The 22164-nt window shown below is 41.5% G+C and overlaps 1 protein-coding gene across 4 annotated transcripts in view; it reads left to right on the forward strand.

Annotated features, from left to right (window-relative positions):
• Positions 1-2037: 2037 nt before the first annotated feature.
• arhgap5 (Rho GTPase activating protein 5) overlaps positions 2038-22164 on the forward strand; it is a 73158-nt gene continuing 53031 nt past the window's right edge. The window contains exons 1-4 of one of the 4 annotated variants that reach the window (XM_059352747.1): positions 2038-2270; positions 8555-12492; positions 14548-14701; positions 20165-20677. In XM_059352747.1, the coding sequence (XP_059208730.1) occupies positions 8767-12492; positions 14548-14701; positions 20165-20229 (3945 nt within the window). In that variant the 5' untranslated portion in view covers positions 2038-2270; positions 8555-8766 and the 3' untranslated portion in view covers positions 20230-20677. Of the gene's footprint in view, positions 2271-8554; positions 12493-14547; positions 14702-20164; positions 20678-22164 lie in introns of those variants that run through there. The other 3 variants (XM_059352744.1, XM_059352745.1, XM_059352746.1) reach the window with 3 other exon arrangements.

Consider the following 22164-nt stretch of genomic DNA (forward strand, 5'->3'; position numbering starts at 1 on the left):
CATACAGCAAGTTATCAATATAATCCATCTTATTATTGTGTAAATCAGTAGTTCTCAACCTTTTTGAGTTGCGTCCCCCAATTTAACATGCATGTTGTCCATGACCCCCGCTCACTGAACAGAATCTCACACGCACAGTTCAGATCACCCAAAAAAGAAACAAAATGAACAAAAAAAGACACAAAATGACCAGAAAAGACACAAAATGACCCAAAAAAGACACAAAATGACTAAAAAAAAGATACAAAATGTCCAAAAAAGGAAACAAAATGACCAAAACAGACACAAATTGACCACAAAATAATCAAAAAAAGACACAAAATGACAAAAAAAGACACAAAATGACCCAAAAAAGACATTAAGTGACCAAAAAAAGACATTAAGTGACCAAAAAGACTAAAATACATGAACACTTTTATATATATTTAAACACAATTATATCAATCAATCAATTATATCAATTATATCAAAGATTAACTTGTCATCAGGACAACATGATCTTTTGTGCCTCCCTTTCTTGATTGCCAGTCTGTGGTCTTGACGCAAGACACAAAAAAAATCCTGTTGTTTGTTTAAGGTGGAGACAAAGATGCACTTTGTCCTATGACGTATATATATATGTGTATTCATTATAATCAATAAATGTTAGGTGAGACTTTAACAGCTCTCTTATCTCATGTTTCAAGGAGAGAAGGTACATTTTGCTTCTCAATATCAAGATGGCACAACCTTAGACAAAAACTGTCAATATAAACCTGTGATGTGAATACTGTTGATTGATACTGTTTTATATTGACGCTTTGGTAATATTGTTATCTAAACTTTCATGCCAATAAAGCCCGCTGAATTGATTCAAGAGAAGGAGAGAGGGGGGATTTTGTTTGTGTCTTGCTTCTTGACCTCAAAAAAGGAAGACACAAAATATCCTGTTGTTTGACAGGTGAGGCTTTAACAAGTTCAACTCTCTTATGTTGTAAAAAGCGCTTCATGATCAATCAAATTTAAGGATAAAACTCTTCAGAGAAGGAGAGAAGGAGTGATTTAGTACTCACTGAACACAGAAATGTGTTAAAATTTAAATAATTGTTGTTGATTGTAATCAGTATAAATCTGTGAGTGATTGATCCTGTTATATATTGATGCTTTGGCAATATTGTTATCTAAACTTTCATGTCAATAAGACCAGATGAATTGATTAGAGAGATAGAGAGATAGAGAGAGAGAGAGAGAGAGAGAGAGACAGACAGACAGACAGATAGAGAGAGAGAAAGAGAGAGAGAGGGAGAGATATATATAGAGAGAGACAGATAGATAGAGAGAGAGAGAGAGAGACAGATAGAGAGAGAGAGACAGACAGACAGACAGATAGAGAGTGAGAGAGAGAGAGAGAGAGAGAGACAGATAGAGAGAGAGGGAGAGAGAAAGAGAGAGAGAGACAGATAGAGAGAGAGAGGAAGAGAGACAGATAGAGAGAGAGAGGGAGAGAGAGACAGATAGAGAGAGAGGGAGAGAGGGAGAGAGGGAGAGAGAGAGAGAGAGAGAGGGAGAGAGAGAGAGAGAGAGAGAGAGAGAGAGAGAGATAATTTTTTTGATTTTGCAAAAAACACTTTATTTACATATTTTCAATAGCTTTTTATAGATATGTTAAAAATAGAGTGCAATATGCAATTGATTAAAAATATATATTATATGCTGAGAGAGAGAGAAAGAGAGAGAGAGAGAGACAGATAGAGAGAGAGAAAGAGAGAGAGAGAGGTAGAGATAATTTTTTTGATTTTGCAAAAAACACTTTATTTACATATTTTCAATAGCTTTTTACAGATATGTTAAAAATAGAGTGCAATGTGCAATTGATTAAAATATATATAATATGTTGAGAGAGAGAGAGAGAGAGAGAGAGAGAGAGAGAGAGAGAGAGAGACTATGAATGGAAACGGTGGAGCGACATAGAGCCAGAGTGGGGGAGTGGAGGAGAGAGAGAGAGTCGCCATTACTGCCTGGCAGTGGTGCTGAGAGGGGAGGGAGCAGTGAGGAGCAGAGAGGAGCAGAGAGGAGCAGGTTTCGGCTTACAGCGCATACCACACTAACAACACTAAAACACAGTGAAATACAGGCTGGAGTACCGGGACTACACCGCCAGATGAGCCCAACTTCGGACACTAACGGCCGCAGACTGTGGATTGTAACAAGGAGTTTTTCTGCCCTGTAATGTGGGAATGCTTCCTCCTCTTTTCCCTGGTATGTGGATCTGGGAGCGACCATGTTATTAGGTGGGTAGGGGAATGTCTCTGGACCGGGATTGGGACTTCATTAGCTTTGCTAGCACTCTTTTCTGAGGGCGAAACCTGGCCTTAAAATTGCGGTATTATTCCGGGTTTAAGGAAGCAGGCTCGGCAGTGTGAACACAGGCTGTGACGTTAAGCCCAGGGTGTGATTTTAACCCGCTTTTCCTCCCAGCGTTAGCCTGGTTTGGTGTTGCTAATGCTAGCTAGCTAGCTAACTATCCCTCAACCCCCTTTTTTGGCACGCGAGGCTAGCTATGCTAATGCTAGCTAATCGGGATTGGAAAGGTGGTTTTTTTTCTCCTCTCTCTCCTGGAGTACCAGGGCCGAGCCGAGCCGAGCCAGGCCGAGCCAGGCCGAGCCGGGCTTCATATCCTGGCCCCAGGAGGAGTTAATAACCGCCCTATCAAACCCTGTGGTTGTTAGCTACGGTGCATTGACGCATTAACCCTATAAAGCCTGAACTGTGAAATAATTGCCAGAAAATTCAACATTTTCAAAACTGGAGTGTCTGTTGAACCAGCTAACATTTTTTTTAACCCTATAAAGCCTGAACCATGAAATAATTGCCAGAAAATTATATTTTTTAAAAACTTGAGTATTTATTGAACCTGCTGACAAAAAATAAATAAATCAATTTGCATATATACATCAGGTCTTTTTGTACAAGTTGTTGCTCACAGTTTGTTTTTCTTGAACTAAGAAAAACATAAAACCGAACATTTTTATCCTATTAAGACTTTCCTTTTAACATTTAATTCAAATATGCAAGAAAAAAATATTTATCTGCTGATATTAAGTTTTCACCCAGCAATGAACCTGTATCATTTTTGCTACATCTGGTATTTTTTGTGCAATTTGTTGCTCAGTTGTTGTTTTTTAAATCTCCAACACATGTATACATCAGGTTTTTCAGGAAAAAAAAATATCAGACTGATGATGTAGAGGTCTCAACAACTTGTGTATCAAATATGATACACTTGGCTTTATAGGGTTAAATTCTTTCATATATGAATTTAATTTGGATCATATTTGATACATCAGGTCTTTTTGTGCAATTTGTTGCTCACAATTTGCTTTTCTTGAACTCACATCATCACATAAAACCTAATATTTTTAACCAAATAAAACTTTGACTTTCCTTTTAACATTTTCCTCAAACATACAAAATACTTTTTTCCATATAAAACAACATCATACATCTGCTGATATGAAGTTTTCACGCAGTAATGACAGATCCACTAGTGGAACCAGCAAATCTTTTTTGTTACATCTGGTATTTTTGTTGCTCAGTTTTTTTAATCATCAATTCATGTATTCATCAGGTTTTTCAGGAAAAGAAAATATCACACTGATGATGTAGAGGTCTTAAAAACATATGTATCAAATATGATACACTTGGCTTCATAGGGTTAACATACACGTCTGTTGGTTTTAATGTCAATCTAAACCAACTCATTAACTCCTATAACTCACTCTCATTCCCTGGCTGTGCCTCCTTTTTTTGAGAGTTTGATGTTTTTACGTGATATCCACCCCTTTTTAATAGGGTTTCTAATGTTGCAAATGGGCTCAAATGGAAAATTACTTTGGAAATCGAGAGAAAATTCACATTTCAGCGAGTGTGCTGACATCCGAGCTCCGATCATTCCCACTGTGCCATCTTTTATCGCTAATTTTAGTTATTTAACCTATTCTGAGTTCGTTTGGAAGTTGCCAGTTTTAATGTCCAGCTAATCGCTAACATTAGCATTGGGAAGGGATGGATGGATGGATGGATGGATGCAGGGTCAGATCCAGGAGTGCCACTGGTTCAGATTATTAAATGTTCCTACAGTAATCAGGTTAAACGTCTCAGCTGCAGAAGTTTTATCCACACGCTGTCGTTAGCAGGTTATTAACTCTTTTATTCGGTGTGTAGCAGCAGTCAGTCAGGTCAGTGGGTTTGTCCTGCTGCAGCTCTGCATGCCATTTGCATCGACTCGGACTGCTGCAGCTCTCTGTGCCCTTTACCCAAACTCTCTTTAAAGGGATAGTCTGGCCTTTATCACGCAGGCACCCTGATGGTTTTCTCCAGCCTTTGCAGTCCTCTCAGTGCACTCCACATATAAAATATGCCAGATTCATCACTTAGAGAGATTGTTCGAGACATTAATTACGCATGGGGGCCAATAAATATCAGTTCATCTCCTTTTTTGGTCCCATTATCGTCTTGTTTTAGCAAGGAGTCCCCCCTATGATTCGATCAGCTGTTTGTTTTAGCTAATAAGTAAGCACAAGATTTAAAGTCTTGCTTTTGCACGATTCTGTGTGGAGAAAGTCCGTTTTGCAGATCTGTCAGTTATATCAATGAGTTGATTAGTTGACAAAAACATTTTGTAATTTGAATAACCCTGTCTTCAGTTAAGGACAGCCCTGGTTTTAGCTTCTACAAGGGCTCAATGCATGATATGACTGGACTCTGTCTTCATAGTTATTCTCACACATAAACTGCTGTTTTCAGCCTCTCAAATATGGAGATTTCCAGCTTTCTCTGTTATATCATAGTAAAAAATAATATCTTTGGGTTTTGCTGTGCGATTTTATAGATAAGTTAAATAGTCAGCATATCAATAGCTTTTCTCTTGAATCCAGATACAGTGTATGATATATATTATTTCATAATTTGTTTTCTTGTCCTCATGACAAGCAAGAGACTCCTTGTGTTGTCAGCTTTATCAGAATGGATACAGACATGCTTGAAAAGCTTTGCACCCACACCTGCTTTAAGGCTTGCAGAAAAATGTAGATTGGCATATGCTAATATGGTGGGAAATAATCAATATTAGTATTGGCTTCAACAAACCACATAAAGGCGTTGTTACCAATGACCTCTGCTCTGAGTGATGGCAGGGTTGATCGTGTCACTCAGCCAATAAACTGTTGTTGTTACATCACTGACTCCTCGGGAAGAGGAAGTCAGATGAGTAATAATCGGTTTCAGGTCTGGACCTGACTATTTTTGATTTTATTTTTTAGAAATAATCTGTCTGCTTTAGAAAACTTGTGAAGTTCTTCTTAAAGGAAACCATTTCCCAAGAATTTAAGATATCGACGTAGTCAGAGCTTTGTTTTAACTGGCTGCAACAAAGATTGAGCAATTGGCCAGTGAATTTAAAATGTCACCACTAAACGCCCAGTTGTTACAAAATGATTCATATTCCATTAATAGTGAGATGGCTTCATCTATTAATACACACTTGAAGGAGAGTATTTCTGGATTTATTTTGAGACAAGCATTTCATAAAGTCGGAGTAGTTTCAGTGTTGTGTTTTGTTGCTTTGTGTAGTTCCTCTGATGACGAGGGAGCTGAAATTTAAAACCGCATTACCCAACTTGGTGCTCTAGCGGCTGAAAAATGGCAGTGACAGGTAATGGTTTAAAAATTGGAAGTGAGTACCCAGAAACCCTGTGAGGCGGGGTCGGCCCTGGCTGGTCTGTCATGATTTATACTGAGAGGAGAGGGGAGGGACCGTTGTAACGTTTCAGTCCATTTTTCGCTGGCAGGAGAGCTCACTCTTGCTTCATAGGAGGCAGTTTGGAATTTTGGATTTTTCTGCTTAGTTTTGATTCATGTCTTCCTGTGGGAGGAGAGTTGTTTGTACACGAGATCAAAATATCTTCTGGGGGGAACATAATGAGTCTGTGGCACCTCATTTAAAGTCGATGGGATCCTCTTCTCAGTTGGAGTCCTGCTTTGTGATTGAAAAAACAAATTTATTTTTACCTGGAAATCCAGCCGAATGCAGCTTTAAAGGGTCTACCATCCTTGGCAGTGTGTTCTGCTGTGTTTCAGGCTTAACAGCATTTAGTCATCTCTAAAACCAGCTTGCCAAGTGATACCTTAATCCCCCCTGCAGCCTCACAGTGAATAGACTAATCATGATGCATAAGGCTACTTTTAGCTATTAGTGCAGCATATATGCATTTGGGGCTGTAGTGTTTTTCAGTAATAAGACCGTCACAGGCTCCATCCAGGTGTGTACAGTACACAGCTCACTGGCATGCTCCGCCACCCTTCCTCTATTCATACATGTTAACATTTATTCATGAGTCTTGTATCGACCCTGTGTGTGTTGACAGCAGAGCGACTTTGATATTGGCCGACAGAAATGCAAAGCAGATGTTTGCTGTTGGGTGGCTGATCTGCTCAAACACTGTGGTTTGGACGGGGATGCACGGGAGGAATGAAGGCCTGTGATAATTGCTCGGTTAGTCGATCAACACGAAATTAATAGATTTCAGTTGTTGTAATTGATGGTTTTGGTTTATTGGTTCCAAATGTTTCTCAGTTGCAGTGTAATCAGGGAGAGAGGCATGTTATTTTACTGCTTAATATCATAAATTCAACTCATTTAGGATTATTTTGGCTGTTATTTGGAGCGTGGACATGATTGCTAATATATGATTATTTTTTTTTGCCATTTTAAAGTCAACAGTTAGTTAGTGAGCAATGGAAATATTTTTGCTTGGGGGCATTATTGACATATATGTGCACATGTGCCGTGCTTCACCTGCTCATAATCTCAGGTACACGTCTCCCTGGCTGCCTGCTTCAGTCAGGTGTGGCACATGCAGCAAACAGAAGCTATTGTAGGGGCTCGTGGTTAGATTTGTAAACCTGACAGACCTGCTGGTCGGTTTGCTTTCAAACATCATCTAATGTCTTGGGTGTGTTTGAGGGACAACAAGATTCTGGTTAGAGGCGCCTAAATTATAGATCAGCTGACTAAAGTCACATTTCCTGAAGGGAATTTCCCCCAATTTACCCTCAGGTTATGCACAACTGTGTAGTCTCAGAAAAAGGAAAACTGGTTGTGTGATCTCTTTAATATATTAGATGAATTTAGGGAGTAACATTCATGTATCCCGCTTGTTTTGGGTTTCTACATAAATTACCATACGTTGCTTCAGGTTGCTGTAGCTCTGTCTATTTCCTTGCACACAACCCCCACACAGGTGACATCATCACCTTGGCCTCTATAAACAGTCAGGGGAAACCTCATTGCCTCGTCTCGGTGGACTGAATTCCTACTCTGGTGCAGTTTCTCAGGCTCAGCATGCCGCCATGCTGCAGCTAGCGGTTTCCAGCTCATGCAGGCAAATTCACTGGCTGATTGCCATCGTTCTGTAAAACACAACAGTGACTGCAATTCTCTATGCAGTTATCAGTTATCAGGCTCTAGTTAGGTCACGGAAAGGCTCAGGCTTATTTGACTATAACATTCCCAGATAATAATGAGAGAAAGGTTGCACAGTCATCAGATGTCATGTATTTAACTTAAACGATCTGTAATTGCTGAATGTTGGTATTGGGAGTGCAACATTTCATTTTACCTTGTTGTTAATGCTGAATAGATAATGTGCAAGCTGCAAAACAATTTCATCCCACAGATGGTCAAGACTGCCAATTCAGATTAATATACGTGACCAGAATGTCAGGAAGAATATACTAAGAGAATGACAGGCTAAATAATCAGGATTATACGTTTAGCCCTAATCATGTAGCTGTAGGTTATGCCAATGATGATAGCAAATCTGTGAACTGATTTATTTTTTCTGTTTCATTCTCACAGCGAAGCAAATCATTTCTAGGTCAGTGGCTGTCAAAGGGCTGGAGTTGCATGCCATTTTTATCCTGCCTCGGCACAAATTGGTTGAAAGCACTTCTTTTTCTCTGCGAGGGGAAAAGTGACATTGCTGAGCTCGGCCCGTGATTGAATTACTGTCCCTTTTCTCTTATATAAGTTGTACTGTGACACTTGGGTTTTTGTCTTCTCAAAAGTCTATTTTCATATTGTGGTTTTTGAAACAAATCTTCAAAAAATGCAGCAGGCCCTTCCATCACATCTTTAAATTGTAACTCTATTATGGTAGTGTTTGAGACCAACACATTTCATTACTTACAACATGAAACGCAGATCAAAAGTCTTTAATAAAGCTTTTGCTATTTAGGAGGGATTATTTTGTCCTGCACAAGTGTGATAATGGTAACCTTTGTCTAATTTCCTGATAACTCTATGTAATGCCAGATTAACATGTCTGATTTGTTGTTTGAATAACACCGTGCATACATATACATGCGTATCCCAGGGGGATATGCTGAGAAACAAAAAGCCAATTATATTATTTGTGATAAGGAGACTGAAGGGCTCTGAGGACAAATCAGTGCCAATATGTTTTTGTTTGTTCTGCCTTTATCTTTCCCTAATTGTAAATTCCATGTCTTGCAGGCAGGTGATGAAAGGAGAAGCCGGCTGTTCTATCCCAGCTTAAAGAAGACCCAGGATAGAAATTGAGAGAGATACATTAAGTTGGAGGGGGATTCACCACTACCAAGGGATCAGGATGAACGTGCTTCTATACCACTGACGAGCAGAACTGGAATGATATCTTGACCTTTTTTCCTGGAAGTGACCAAGTTAGCGATGAGCGGGGGGATATAATGGCCAGGAACAAGGATGCGCGCCCCCCGTCATTCGCCGTCAGTGTGGTTGGCCTCTCGGGGACGGAGAAAGAGAAAGGAAATTGTGGCGTTGGCAAGTCCTGCCTATGCAATCGATATATTCGTCCTAATGCGGACTGCTACTACTCGGAGCACACCTCAGTGCTGAGCACAATAGACTTTGGGGGACGCGTGGTTAACAATGACCACTTCCTGTATTGGGGGGAGGTGTCCCATAGAGGGGACGATGGGTTGGACTGTAAAATACAAGTCATCGAACAAACAGAGTTTATTGATGACCAGACGTTTCTTCCGCATCGGAGTACGAACCTGCAGCCGTATACCAAAAGGGCGGCAACAACGAAGCTCCAGTCGGCTGAGAAGCTGATGTACATCTGCACGGACCAGCTGGGCTTGGAACAGGACTTTGACCAGAAGCAGATGCCTGATGGGAAGCTGAACATCGACGGCTTTATGCTCTGTATCGATGTAAGCAAGGGTTGCAACAGGAAGTTTGATGACCAAATGAAGTTCGTCAACAGCCTCTACTCCCAAATCATCAAGTCAAAGAAGCCCATCGTTGTTGCTGCCACAAAATGTGATGAGTGTGTGGACCAGCACCTGAGGGACCTGCAGGTCTTTGTTGCCAGCAAGAAAAACCTGATGCTAGTTGAGACGTCAGCACGCTCCAATGTTAACGTGGAAGTCTGCTTCAATGCCCTCATCCAACAGCTGGACAAAGCAAGGGGGAAGCCAAAAACTGTGCCATACCTGGAGGCCTATAAAGTCCAACGGCAGCTTGTTGCCTCAGTAACGGATAGATTTGAGAAAGTGATGGTGCACACGGTGCGAGATTACCACACCACATGGAAAACCGTGATCAACAATCTGAAGGGCCAACCTGACTATGACGAGTTCATCACCTTGGAGGGCTCAAGGAAAGCACGCAACATGTTCACAAAGCACATTGCACAACTGAAGCAGGAGCACATCAAGAGGCGGAGGGAAGAGTACCTGACGACACTACCCAAAACCCTTAACAACCTCCTCAATAACCTGGAGGAGGTCGAACACCTCTCATGGCCTGAGGCACAGAGTGTTATCCGGAACCGGGCTGATTTCCAGTACTGGTTTGTCGTTCTGGAACAAACGCCATGGGATGAGACAGACCACATTGACATCAGTGACCGCAGGATACCCTTTGACCTCCTCGACACACCTGACGGTGAGAGGATTTACCACAACCACGTCCAGCACTTGCTGTCTGAGAAGAGAAGGGTGGAGATGAAAGAGAGGTTCAAAAAGACGTTGGAGAGGGTTCACTTTATCAGTGCGGGGCAGCCTTGGGAGGAAGTCATGTGCTTTGTCATGGAGGACGAGGCCTACAAGTACATCACAGAATCAGATAGGAGGGATGTTTATTGTAGACACCAGCAGGAAATAGTTGAAAGGGCCAAAGAGGATTTTCAGGAAATGCTTTTTGAGCACGCTGAGTTATTCTATGACTTGGATCTGAATGCCACCCCCAGCTGCGACAAGATGAGTGAGATTCACAGTGTGCTGAATGAGGAACCCAGATACAGAGCACTGCAGAAACTTGCCCCAGATAGAGAGTCGCTCCTCCTCAAACACATTGGCTTTGTTTACCATCCCACTAAGGAGACGTGCCTGAGTGGGCAGAACTGTGTGGATCTGAAAGTGGAGCAGGTTTTGGCAAACAGGCTGGTGCAGCTGGACCACGGACGCTCTAATCTCTACTACAACAGTGCCAACATCGATAAGATCAACCTCTGCCTCCTGGGAAGGGAGGGTCTCTCACAGGAACTAGCCAATGAGATCCGAGCTCAGTCCACAGATGATGAGTACACCCTGGATGGTAAAATTTACGAGCTGGAGCTTCTTCCCGTGGATGTCAATTCCACGCTGCTTTTCAGCCACACGTGGGTCTCCACTTTCAAGCCACATGGCTGCTTTTGTGTATTCAACTCCATAGAATCCCTCAACTGTATTGGAGATTGCATAGGCAGGATCAGAGCAGAGATGGCCCAGAGTAGGAGAGATAGGTTTGCTCAGCCACTACCATTCATTCTAATCCTGGCTAATCAGAGGGACAGTGTCTGCAAAAACATACCCATCCTGAGGCACCAGGGTCAACAGCTGGCAAACAAGTTGCAATGCACCTTTGTCGACATCCCCTCCGGAGCCTTTCCACGTAAATTCACTGAGTTCCAAGTTAAACAGGGTCTGCGGGCAGTGCTGGAGGGGCTAAAGCATAACTTTGATGTCTTGGCGCCACTTCCCTCTATCAAAGACATGTCAGAGACCGACCTTAGGATAGTCATGTGTGCAATGTGCTGGGATCCTTTCAGCGTTGACCTTATCCTCTCACCCTTCCTGGACTCTCATTGCTGTAGCGCCGGACAGCCTGGGCAGAGCAACACACTGATACTGGATAAGATAATCGGGGACAGCAGAAAGAGAATCCAGGTCACTGTCCTGTCCTACCACACTGCTATCGGCGTCCGCAAAGATGAACTGGTGCACGGCTACATTTTGGTCTATTCTGCTAAGCGCAAGGCTTCTATGGCGACCCTGCGGGCGTTTCTGGCTGAAGTCCACGACGTGATCCCTGTCCAGATGGTGGCCATTACAGACAGCCAGGCAGACTTCTTTGAGAATGATGCCATCAAGGACCTGATGACGGAGGGGGAGCACATTGCCACAGAGATTGCTGCCAAGTTTACGGCCCTCTACTCACTGTCACAGTATCATCGACAGACGGAGGTTTTTACGCCCTTTTTCAACGAAGTGCTGGAGAAAAGGCCGAACATCGAGAGTTCCTTCCTGTTTGACAGCTCGTCACGAGAGTGCACCACTGGAGCCAGCGAAGACGTCTTCCCCACCTCGCCACATAGCCATTCCCCGGCCTACAACACCTATTACCCAGAATCTGATGATGATAACGAGGCGCCCCCACCTTACAGCCCAATAGGGGACGACGTTCAGCTTCTCCCCACACCCAGCGAACGGGCCAAGTACCGGATTGACCTAGAAGGCAATGAGTACCCAGTCCACAGCACGCCTGTTGGAGACCATGAACGCAACCATAAAGTGCCTCCACCAGTCCGGCCCAAACCAGTGCTCCCCAAACCTAATGTCAAAAAGCTGGACCCCAACCTGCTGAAAACCATTGAGGCTGGCATGCGAAGCAATCGCAGGATGCCACGGGGCCCAATGACGCACAGCGAGGATGGGGACCCGTCAGACAACTATGCAGACCCCGTGGACACCTTGCTGAGGTCCAGGGGCTTCCACAACGACGACATATATGCTGTGCCTGATGACACACACAGCCGTCTGGTGAAAATACGAAACTCCTTCGGCGGGCTGCACGGCCTCCACGGAGGAGAGGAAGAGAATGGATTTGACAGGAAGTCTCAGACTGGACGGCGGCCGTCAAAATACAAGCATCGCTCTAAAATCCTGTTCAGCAAGACAAAGGCCTACCAAAGACGATTCCACTCTGACAGTGACGGGGAGGAGACAGGCCCTGCCACGCAGAAAAAGAAAAAGGGAAGAGCCCACAGGGGCAGCGAGGAGGACCCGCTGCTCTCCCCCGCCGACCCCTGGAAGGGAGGGATAGATAACCCCGCCATCACCTCGGACCCTGAGGAGGACAAGAAGTTGAAGAAGAAGAAGCCCAAGACGCCAAAGGAACCGAAGAAGGTGAGTTTTGTCTGTCACAAATTCAACTTTTACAGAGTTTTGATGTGGGGTTTGAATTTTAAAAACTCTTTTTAGCTAACAGGATATTTCAAAAGGCCTTTATAGAGCAACAAAAGACAGCAAAGATATTATAGCCTCAGAGACACTGAGCCAAAGCTCTCTTGTGCCTTGAGGAACTGAAAGAGAGTCTCAGTGCACTGAATATGAGAGACAGAATGAAAGAGTTTGTATGTGAATGAGAGCAGAAGAGATTGTGTACATTAGTGTGTGAGCATGAGATATGAGCAGATTTCTGTTTATAATAGGCCCGAGACTCATGGTGAGAATAAACTAATTTGATAATTGATTGATCTTCCACACTGCCGAAATGGTTGATGAGCCTCCTCACCTTACAGGCCCTAGACAGCCATTAAAAAGCTTGATAAAAGACACACTGTTAAAAACAGTAGGGCTCTGTCTGTATAATCTCAGAGCAGAGGCTGCGTCTGTGATAAGATGCCTGCTTATCCTTTACAACAGCTCTCTAAAGGCTTGTCTCTGACTGCTGAGCACACACACTGGAATATAAAAGCAAGAGCATTTAATACAGCCACTATCAGTCCAGACAAATACTGTGTGCATACACATGCGGCAATTAAACTCGCACTTTGGATGTAGAAAAACACACATGAAGGAAAATGTTGGCACAAATCAAACAGCTGGTTAAATTGCAGTTAAACGAACAAATTAGCACACTGTGCATCTGCACACACCCACACATGTATCCTTAAAAAAAAACCTCCAAACAAATGACTAACATTCACATTAGAGATTCATATGTGGAATCTAAAATGGCAATATGAACCTCCATATTTAACGCCAGTGCTCAAAATGGATCCTCCATATTTTCCTCTGAGCCATATGAATTATGAGTTAAATTGAGCACTGTTAAAACAAACTTGCACGCATTCAAATTGTGCAAGTCTTAATCAGCAACATCTGATCTCGATTAAAAATGTTTGTATTCACTTGAAAAACATAATGCACAACAAATCTGGCTGTTGGCAGTTATGCTGTTTAGCAATTGCAGTGTTAAGCAAAATAATCACAGCATGCAAGATTTGCCAGTTTCCCCGCAGACTGAATAGAAACACACAATTGGACTTTGACTAACACACACATACAAGCGTGCATGCGGGCGGGCAAGCGAGCGAGCATAACGTCGGTGTGAATCAGATAATAGTGTGCAAATCAGTATAGAAACAGCCGGCGGCTCGACATGGGCGTCGTGAATGCAGGGCATTGTTGGAACATTCAAACTGTCTTTGATAATCAGAGAGGAGAGCGAAAAGTAGAAGCACAAGGTACAAAATGGAAGGTGTTTAGTCGCCGTCCCGGCCAATTAGAGAGGAGCCCGAACCGCTGTAGGCATGACAACACTTTGAAGAGCAGAGGAGTGTGGGAAATCAAAGCCACCTCGGCACCTCGTGTTGTCTTTTTTTCTTCTCGTCTTCCTCCACATGAACCTCCCTCTGCTATCTCCCTCTCTCTCCCTTCATCCCACTAACTTTCTGTCTGATCTATTCCCCACTGCCCTCCTCCTCCCCCTCTCCTCCTCCTCCTCCTCTTCTCCATGTTTATCTTTTGCCTTCTCATCACCCTCCATCACTCTCCATTTCTGCTCCCCTTTGTGCCTTATTCCTCAATTCCCTCCTCTTTCCATCACTTCATGCTCTTCCTTTTTTTGTTTCTAAAATCATTTTTTTCCTTGACTTCACCCGTCTCTGTAATGATCCCCACCTATTTTTCTCTCCTCCATCACACAATTTGGCTTCTTTCCTCTTTTCTTTTCCCCTTTTTAAACTTGCAATTTCCTGTTTTATACATTTTTACTTCCCCTTCCCTATCTCCCTACTCTCTACTTCCCTTTCTTTCTCCCCTTTTCCCCTCCTCTCCCCTTATTTTATTACTCCTATTCCCAATCATTTCCCCTCCATCATTTCTGTTCTTTTCCTCTCCACTTTCCACTACCTATCTTCTGATCTCATCCCTCTTTTTTTTATTCTCTCTTTGCAGCCGAAATCTTCCAAGCCCCCCAAGCCCCTGTACCCCCCCACCCGGAGAACCTGGGAGAGCAACTACTTTGGCGTTCCCCTGCAGAACCTGGTGACCTTGGACCGACCCATCCCACTCTTCATCGACAAATGTGTCGACTACATCGAACGCACAGGTGAGTCATGCTTTTCTTTCAGTTTCTCTCTGTGCGTCTGTCATTTATATACCACTCTTTTTGGTTCCTTTCATCTTCCTCTTTGTCTTGTGCCTGTGCGTTCAGGTGCAGCCAGGCTCTCTCTGGTATTTTGTAACTCTTGCAAGGTACAGCTGGTTTGTTCTTACATGCAAGAGCTTTGTGGTTATTTGCTGTAAAAAGGCCTCTCATGTCTTTCCAAATGCGTAATTGAGCGATGGAAGGAGGGACGGAGGGATAGGGGGGACGATATAAGGTGGGCGGGAGAAGCACATGAATCTAAATTATAAGAAGCTCTGATATCACCAACCAAACATGTTTTGTCTGGTCTGTCAGTCAGCCTGCAGGCTGCCAGTCAATACAAGTCAATTTCAATTCAATGGGCTTTATTGGCACGCTGTTTGATGTGATGTGCCGAAGCACTGCTGCAATGATAACAGATTATGATGGTAAAAGATTACTGAGATCAAATAAACTGATTAAGAAATGGCATTTAAGAGATTTGCACAAGTACGTGCATCAAAACAAGAAAGGAGGAAAGAAAATGAGAAGCCCGTAAGAACATGTAAGAGAAAAACAAATCAGATGTGAAAAAGTTTAGATGAGCCTGAAACAATATTCTTTGGGTTATGAGATGTTTGTTGTGGCTGAAAGTTAACTGGAACAAGCTAAAAAAATAGTTCTAACAGCAAAAATGCCAAATATTTGCTGGTTTCAGCTTCTTAGATGTGAGGATTTGCAGTTGTTTTTATATCATTATAAAGTTATTTTTCTTAGCATTTGAACTGTTAATTGGACCAAGCAAACAATTTGACGGATTTATCAATGAAGAAAACAATGTAAGGTGCACCTAGGGGTGTCAATATTGGATGTTAAGGTCACGATTTGAATCTATTTTCGAGTTAATCTTTTTTTCAGAACTGAAGCTTATGCCATTGTTAGACGATCAAGTCTTGATTCATAAAGATCAATCCTCATCTTAAAAATAACTTTATTTATATAGCACCTTTCAAAACTTTAGTTACAAAGTGCTTCCCAAACGATAAGAATAAAAACAGGAGAACAATCAAAACTAGATTAAAGTCAACGATTTAAAATAAAAACAAAACATTGACTTTTAAAGATTAAAAAAAATCTCTGATTGGTTGTTTTTTTTTCCCTGACAAGATTGATTATGTGTTTTCAAGTGCGATTAAATATAATAATAATAATAATGGAATATACCACATTAAGACTATGTAGTCAGAATTTAAATTGGTCTTATGGTTTCGATAGTTGAAATTGAAAGCTCATTTTGATTGATTTTCCATCCAATATTGAAATTTTACCACCCTTAGGTGCAACCATAGCTTCATAGCTGAGCTGTACATAACAATGGTCAAGGGTTGAAAGTTGAAACCAACAAATCAAGTCAAATTCAAGAGTTTTTGAAAATTTTTTGCTTAATAGTGAGTTGGAAATATCAATGAGAACTCCTTTTCTCCTCTTGGACCTTCAGCAAGTCTCATGACTCCCCATTTACTCCATTGAAACTGCTCAGATATCCGACTGCAGGAGGTTGTATCAGAAGAGGAGAGTTATTCTGGATAAATAATGCTTGAAAATAAGACGAGCAGCCTGTTTGGACATGTGCAGCTCCAACTGGTGATGCTATGCATGCTGGATATGTGTTGGCTTCCTGCCCAGCTGTTATAAAAAAGGCTTCCCCCAAAGTTTAAGAGATTCCTCAGTGAAGGAGTCATGGATCAGTCGGATAGATATTTATAAAGCGTCTCTGGGTGTTTGTGTTTTTTTTTATAGATGATTGCAGTGAGATTCAAACCCAGAAACCAGGCAGTTTTTAATGCCTTGCTCCACACACATGCTTCCTCTCGGCCTGTTAAAGACCCAAACAGCTACTTTTTTCCCTCTGACCACTGATATGAATATTTTAAACACATTTAATATTGGATGAGTTTGTTGCATAATGTATTTACGCATGCTTGAGTGCTCTTTTCCATGTTTAGTGCCTTTAGATGAGCTCTAAGAAGCAAAAGTGTCTCTTGCCGAAAGACCTCAAAGTAACTTTTCTTTCCAGTCAGATTCTTAAAAAAGAATATCTAATGACATCATGTTTTCTGTTGAGTTTTTGCTACTGTGTGTTTGTGTGTACAGTGGGGGATAGTGTTGGCTCAGGGACTCTGTTTTTTACCAAGTTTTTTTTTATTGTGTGCTCAGTGAAAGTTAGACAATGGCTCTTTCAGGTTATTTACATGTTTTGTACTGTGGCTGAATAAAAAAATCCCTTCAAGACGAGACTGAAAACACCAGCCATATCACATTACTACCTTTCCCCTCCTCCGCCCTCCTGCATATGTGTGGCAAATGTATAGCATGAACATTAACAGGAGGTATTTCCTGTGCTGCTTCACAGTGAGCAAGTTTTCTCAGCTCTGTTTTTGAAGGTAGTGTTTGAGCTCCTTTTCGTTCTGGGGCTGTTAATTCCTGTCCTGAAAATCCCCTCCGAATATGTTTTGATATTCAGCTGGATCTACATGAGCCCGTTGGTGGCTGCCAACCAAATTTAGGATTAATCCCGGCGCTGTATGTGTGTGGATGTGTGTGTGTGTGCGGACGCCCGCCAGCTGACAGTAGTGTATTGGAGATTTCATGGGTAGTGCTGTGAAACCCTCTAAGTCCAGACGGTCTGTTGGGTGGATTTAACAGCTTTTCCCCTCCCCTTCTTTTTCTGGAATATCATTTCTCACCAGACGCAACAAGAACATCCTTGTGCCTTTTTTTAAGGCAGCTGTTGTATAAGGTGCAGACAGTTTAAGAGCTTTTACAATTTGATGAGACCTTTCAGGTTGTTTCTGTCTTTGGGAGGAGTTTAGATTCTCTCCTTTGGTTGGGGCTTATCTGCCTGTATAACATATTTGAGTTTATAGCTCTGAGGGTGGGGTCGCCCTGTGAAGAGTTATGTGGGTGTTGGCGTGATAGCTGCTTGGTTAAAAAGACACTCCTTTAGCTGTAAAACTGGGTTCAAACCTTTCTGTCTGCAGAGATCCACAGTACTAATGTTAAAAAAGCCAAAATTAGTCTTTAAATTAGTCTTTGCCAGCTCCAGAGCTGCTGCTCCATCTGACCCCTGACCTCTGAGTGGGAGGAACGACTCCCTCCCAATGGGAACCATTAAAACATCACTGTTATATTGTGCTATTGTTGTTTTTCCATCTGACATCAGACACTTGTCACTTTAATTGGAGGTGAAAGTCAACATGGTGAAACACTCCTCCCCTCCATGGTGGCCTCTAAAAATAGTGTTTCGTTCTTTGGAAAAATACTCCCAAAAAAGGGTTTATTTATAGTGTCATCTACAGAAACTCTAAAGTTCATCAGTTTAAGTAAAAATAAGCCATAATACCACCCACGCTGTTTGATTGAGGGGTCAAGTAGCTGGAAGTTGTTCTGACTGTTTTACTAATCTGTTCTGCAAAGTTCTCCGACAGCTGCTTGTGTTAAGACAATATTTAATATTTGAGAGGTTTAGTTTCTTTTCTTATATTTCTGAAAGCCTTGTCTCCAGAGCCTGGTTGGTATGGATTTTTGAGACTAAATTTTGAGGGGAAAACTTAACTCAATGCTGATACGGTGGTCGATGGGGTGAATTTTAGAGCTTTAATAAAAATAACCCTTTCAATGTGGGTTGTGCATCGATTTTACACCAACATGACCATGAAAAAGTATTCATAAGGCTGCATTTTTAAACAAATAACTTCACTAAATTCATATTTAACATCATGATACATTATTATACAAGCAGTATATTCAATCTCAATTTACTTGTCCATTAATCAGTTTGTATATTTAGTTTTTATAGTTATTTTCCATATATTAAGCGGTACCAACCTCAGTTTTATATAAAACTGATTTATATATTTGGTTTGTATGGTTTTGGCTCTTGGTTGGACAAACTATAAAACTAACTGCGGACTAATTTTGATGGTGTTTTTCCAGTTTTGGACATTTTCCAGACAACATAATTTACCGATTAAACAAAAAAAAATCCAGGCAACTAATGATTATTCCCATTATTATTGAATAGTAATCATTTCTTGGTTATTTGTTCGGTCTATAATATGTCAGAAAATAGTGAAAAATGCCCCTAACCTCACAAATGTTACATTGAAATCACTTGAAACCCAAAGACCCCTCATTTATCACCATAGAATACTGCAAATATCAACATTTTAGAGGCTTGAACTGCAAATTTCTTGTAATTTTGTTATGAAAATCATTCCTAGTTAATCTTTGTTGATGGGTTAATTAATTAATCAGCTAATTGTTTCACCTCCATAGCAAAATGTTCAGTAGCTGAATCCATATTCTCTGTATGGTCAGTGTTTTGATGTTTTTCTGGTGGCAGCGAGCAGCAGTGGTAATCTCCAGTCTCCCGGCCAGACGGCTTGGTGGGTTTGGTTTAACCACATGTAATAAGCTGCCAGCCGAGAGGCACAGAGGCAGAGAGGTGATGATAGCTATTTGTGGTGTCTGTGGTTTCAGACCAGAAAGTGTGAGAGGAAAAACTGTGATTTTATGTGTGTGTGTGTGTGAGGCGGAGCGTGGCTGTAAGTGTGACTGAAAGCGTGGAGATGTGAAGCTGTGATTGTGTGTGTGACCTTTATTTGGTGGGTTGTGTAAGTGATAAGACTGTGTGCTGTGCGGTCGGTACGTCAGCCAACATCTTCCAACCTGCTGGATTTAACGCAGAGCTCATATTTTTCTAAGGGTTTTTATGGCAACATAACATTTTTCAGTAACGGGCTAATTAAGTGCACGTCTGTGTCAAGAGTTGCAGCGTCAAAAAAGTGTTAGAGAAACTCTGAGATAAAAATGCCGCCATTAAATAAGGATGATGTTTGTTCTGTGCTCGCTGCCTCTCTGTTTCCTGTTAGCACAGATCTGCTTGTTATCATTTTTCACTGAATTCCAGTCACCACATTCTAATTATAATACAACTAACAGGCCTCCCAAGGGCCTTGCAAACCCTTAAAGGTTTGTAGATTTTAACGAATAATGAACCCAAAAGCCTTCAAGGTTTCTGAGAAAGAATGGGTGGCCTTGAGAACACTGTTTAAAATTTGTCAACATGCCTCAGCTGTGTGTCTGAGCGAGACGGGGCTGTATTAACTACATCCATAATGTGTTATTGTCTTACCCTAAGAAATACCAAGTCTATTCTTTATTAAAAACACCTAGAAAGATGTGTCCTTGAAGAGATTCTAACACGATATATAACAGCTATATCCACAGGAAACACATTGTTTTAAAGTAAATCTACTGTCTCATTCTGATAGATAAGCTTTTCAATCTTTTTATCCATCAACCATCCATGTGTGCTGCCTTCTTATTAACCACCGAGGCGGTTATGTTTTTGTTTTGGTTTGTTTGTTTGTATGTCAGCAGGATTACTGAAAACCAGCTGGTCTCATTTCCACGGAGCTTGGTGGAAGGGTGTAGCGTGGGGATAGAAAGAACCCAATTAATTTGGAGTGGAACGAATCACCGGGCGGATAAACACATTATTTTTCACTTTTGTTAATATTGCAAGATAGGACAATGCCTCGGTGGAGGTCTCTGCTCTCCAAGGGCCCTTTTAGTTATACTCAGTGATTGGTGGTTACATATGGAAGAACGTACTAGAAACACTGAGGAAACTTGAGGAAAGGCTGCTGGAGTAAATTAGGAAAATATTGCCCGGACAGAAAAAGTATTCTTGGGATTATTATAACTTTCCAGGTACTGTGTGCTACAAAAGGACGTGACATTTCAGCTGTTTGTTTAATATAAGGACACTTTCTGATCAATATTCAATCAGGAAATTCCAGACTAACATGCTTTTTAGTATGCTAAAACAGCATACTAGATATATGTCCAATGCATTAATATGACACCAATAGTATGTTCATTGCAACCAATTTCTGGGTATTAATGGTATTCAAACACTGGATACGCCTCCAAATAATACCAATATGTAAAAGTAATTTGCGAAAAAGTACAATGGAGAGACATGAAGCACATGCAGTGTAGTCGGTTATTTCTTGTCTTATTCGTGTTCACGAAATAAAACAAAGTGGAATGTCATGTTTTCCAACCAGTTTACTACATATTTTTTCATGTTTTTGTGCCCTCTTCTTCTTTGATAGTATAATGATTTACTGACTGCCACCTACTGCTAATATTGATGAAGCAACTGTTAATATTCCCAGTCCATTAGTGGATGGAAACAGGCAGTCATTTGTATTTCCTTTAGAAGATTTCTCTCTGGAATTCGGTTAAAAGTTGCGATTCATTTGGATGAAAATCTGGCTGTGTTTACCTGCAGTTTTACACTTTTTTACACATTTTCTAACAGCTGAAGTACTCACCAGTTTCATCATGCTTGCTGTTAGATGTTATAGATGTCTGTGGAGCTTAGTTTGGCACGAAAACATACCTGCTACTGTTTATCTGTACTAAAGTATGTTGACGATAGTACAGGAATCCTGTCGTTGGTGCATAGTTTATTATGGATGCAGTGTTTAACTGGACCCACTGGTTATTCCGACTTCCAAACTTGTAAATCGTTGTTGCACAATTTCTTGGCAGCAAGTTCTCTCTGCTGCCAGGTTTTTCCCTCCTGAACCAGTTGTTACAACCTGGTCTCACAGAAATCCGTGGAATAGCCACGGAATTGCTCAAATTTCCGTGAAACTGACACGGATTTCGCTACAATGCAAGTTAATGACAGTCATATCCCGTGGCTATTGGTTTGTTCCAAGTCACGTGACTTTCAAGGTCCCAGCGGTCAGAACAAAAAACATGGCGGACAGTTCTCTCATTTTTAGTGAAAAATCAATATTTTGACTTAGTTTCTGCATAAAAATGGATTTTGATCACATTTGTAGCGAGAAATATATGTTTTATTTTCTAAATATTCACTCAGTGAATGTACATAATCACTTTGTATGTTGGAATAGCCACGGGATATGACTGTCATCAACTTGCATTGTAGCGAAATCCGTGTCAGTTTCACGGAAATTTGAGTGATTCCGTGGCTATTCCACGGATTTTGAGTTAAGCAAATCCGTGGCTATTTCACGGATTTCTGTGAGATCATGTTGGTTGTTATTATACTGGTTCAGATAGGGATTCAGTCTGGGCCGGATATCTGTGATCAAAGCGAGTGATCGAAAAAGAAATCCTACCTGAACTTAAGTTGTCAGCTTCACATTCACACATATATTTTCTTAGGTAAACACGAAGGTGTGTCAGCCTGAATTAGTTTATGTCTGAGAAGCGAAATAATTGTATCTTGAGGAGAGTTTGCTCACCATCTCTAAAGGACTAAGTGCTTCTCTGCCTGGAATATCTCTTTATGTGTGTGCGGCCGTTACAGCGCAGTGATAGGTCCTGACCTTACATTT

This window comes from Centropristis striata, chromosome 16, assembly GCF_030273125.1.
Source record: "Centropristis striata isolate RG_2023a ecotype Rhode Island chromosome 16, C.striata_1.0, whole genome shotgun sequence".
NCBI classification, from domain to species: domain Eukaryota; kingdom Metazoa; phylum Chordata; class Actinopteri; order Perciformes; family Serranidae; genus Centropristis; species Centropristis striata.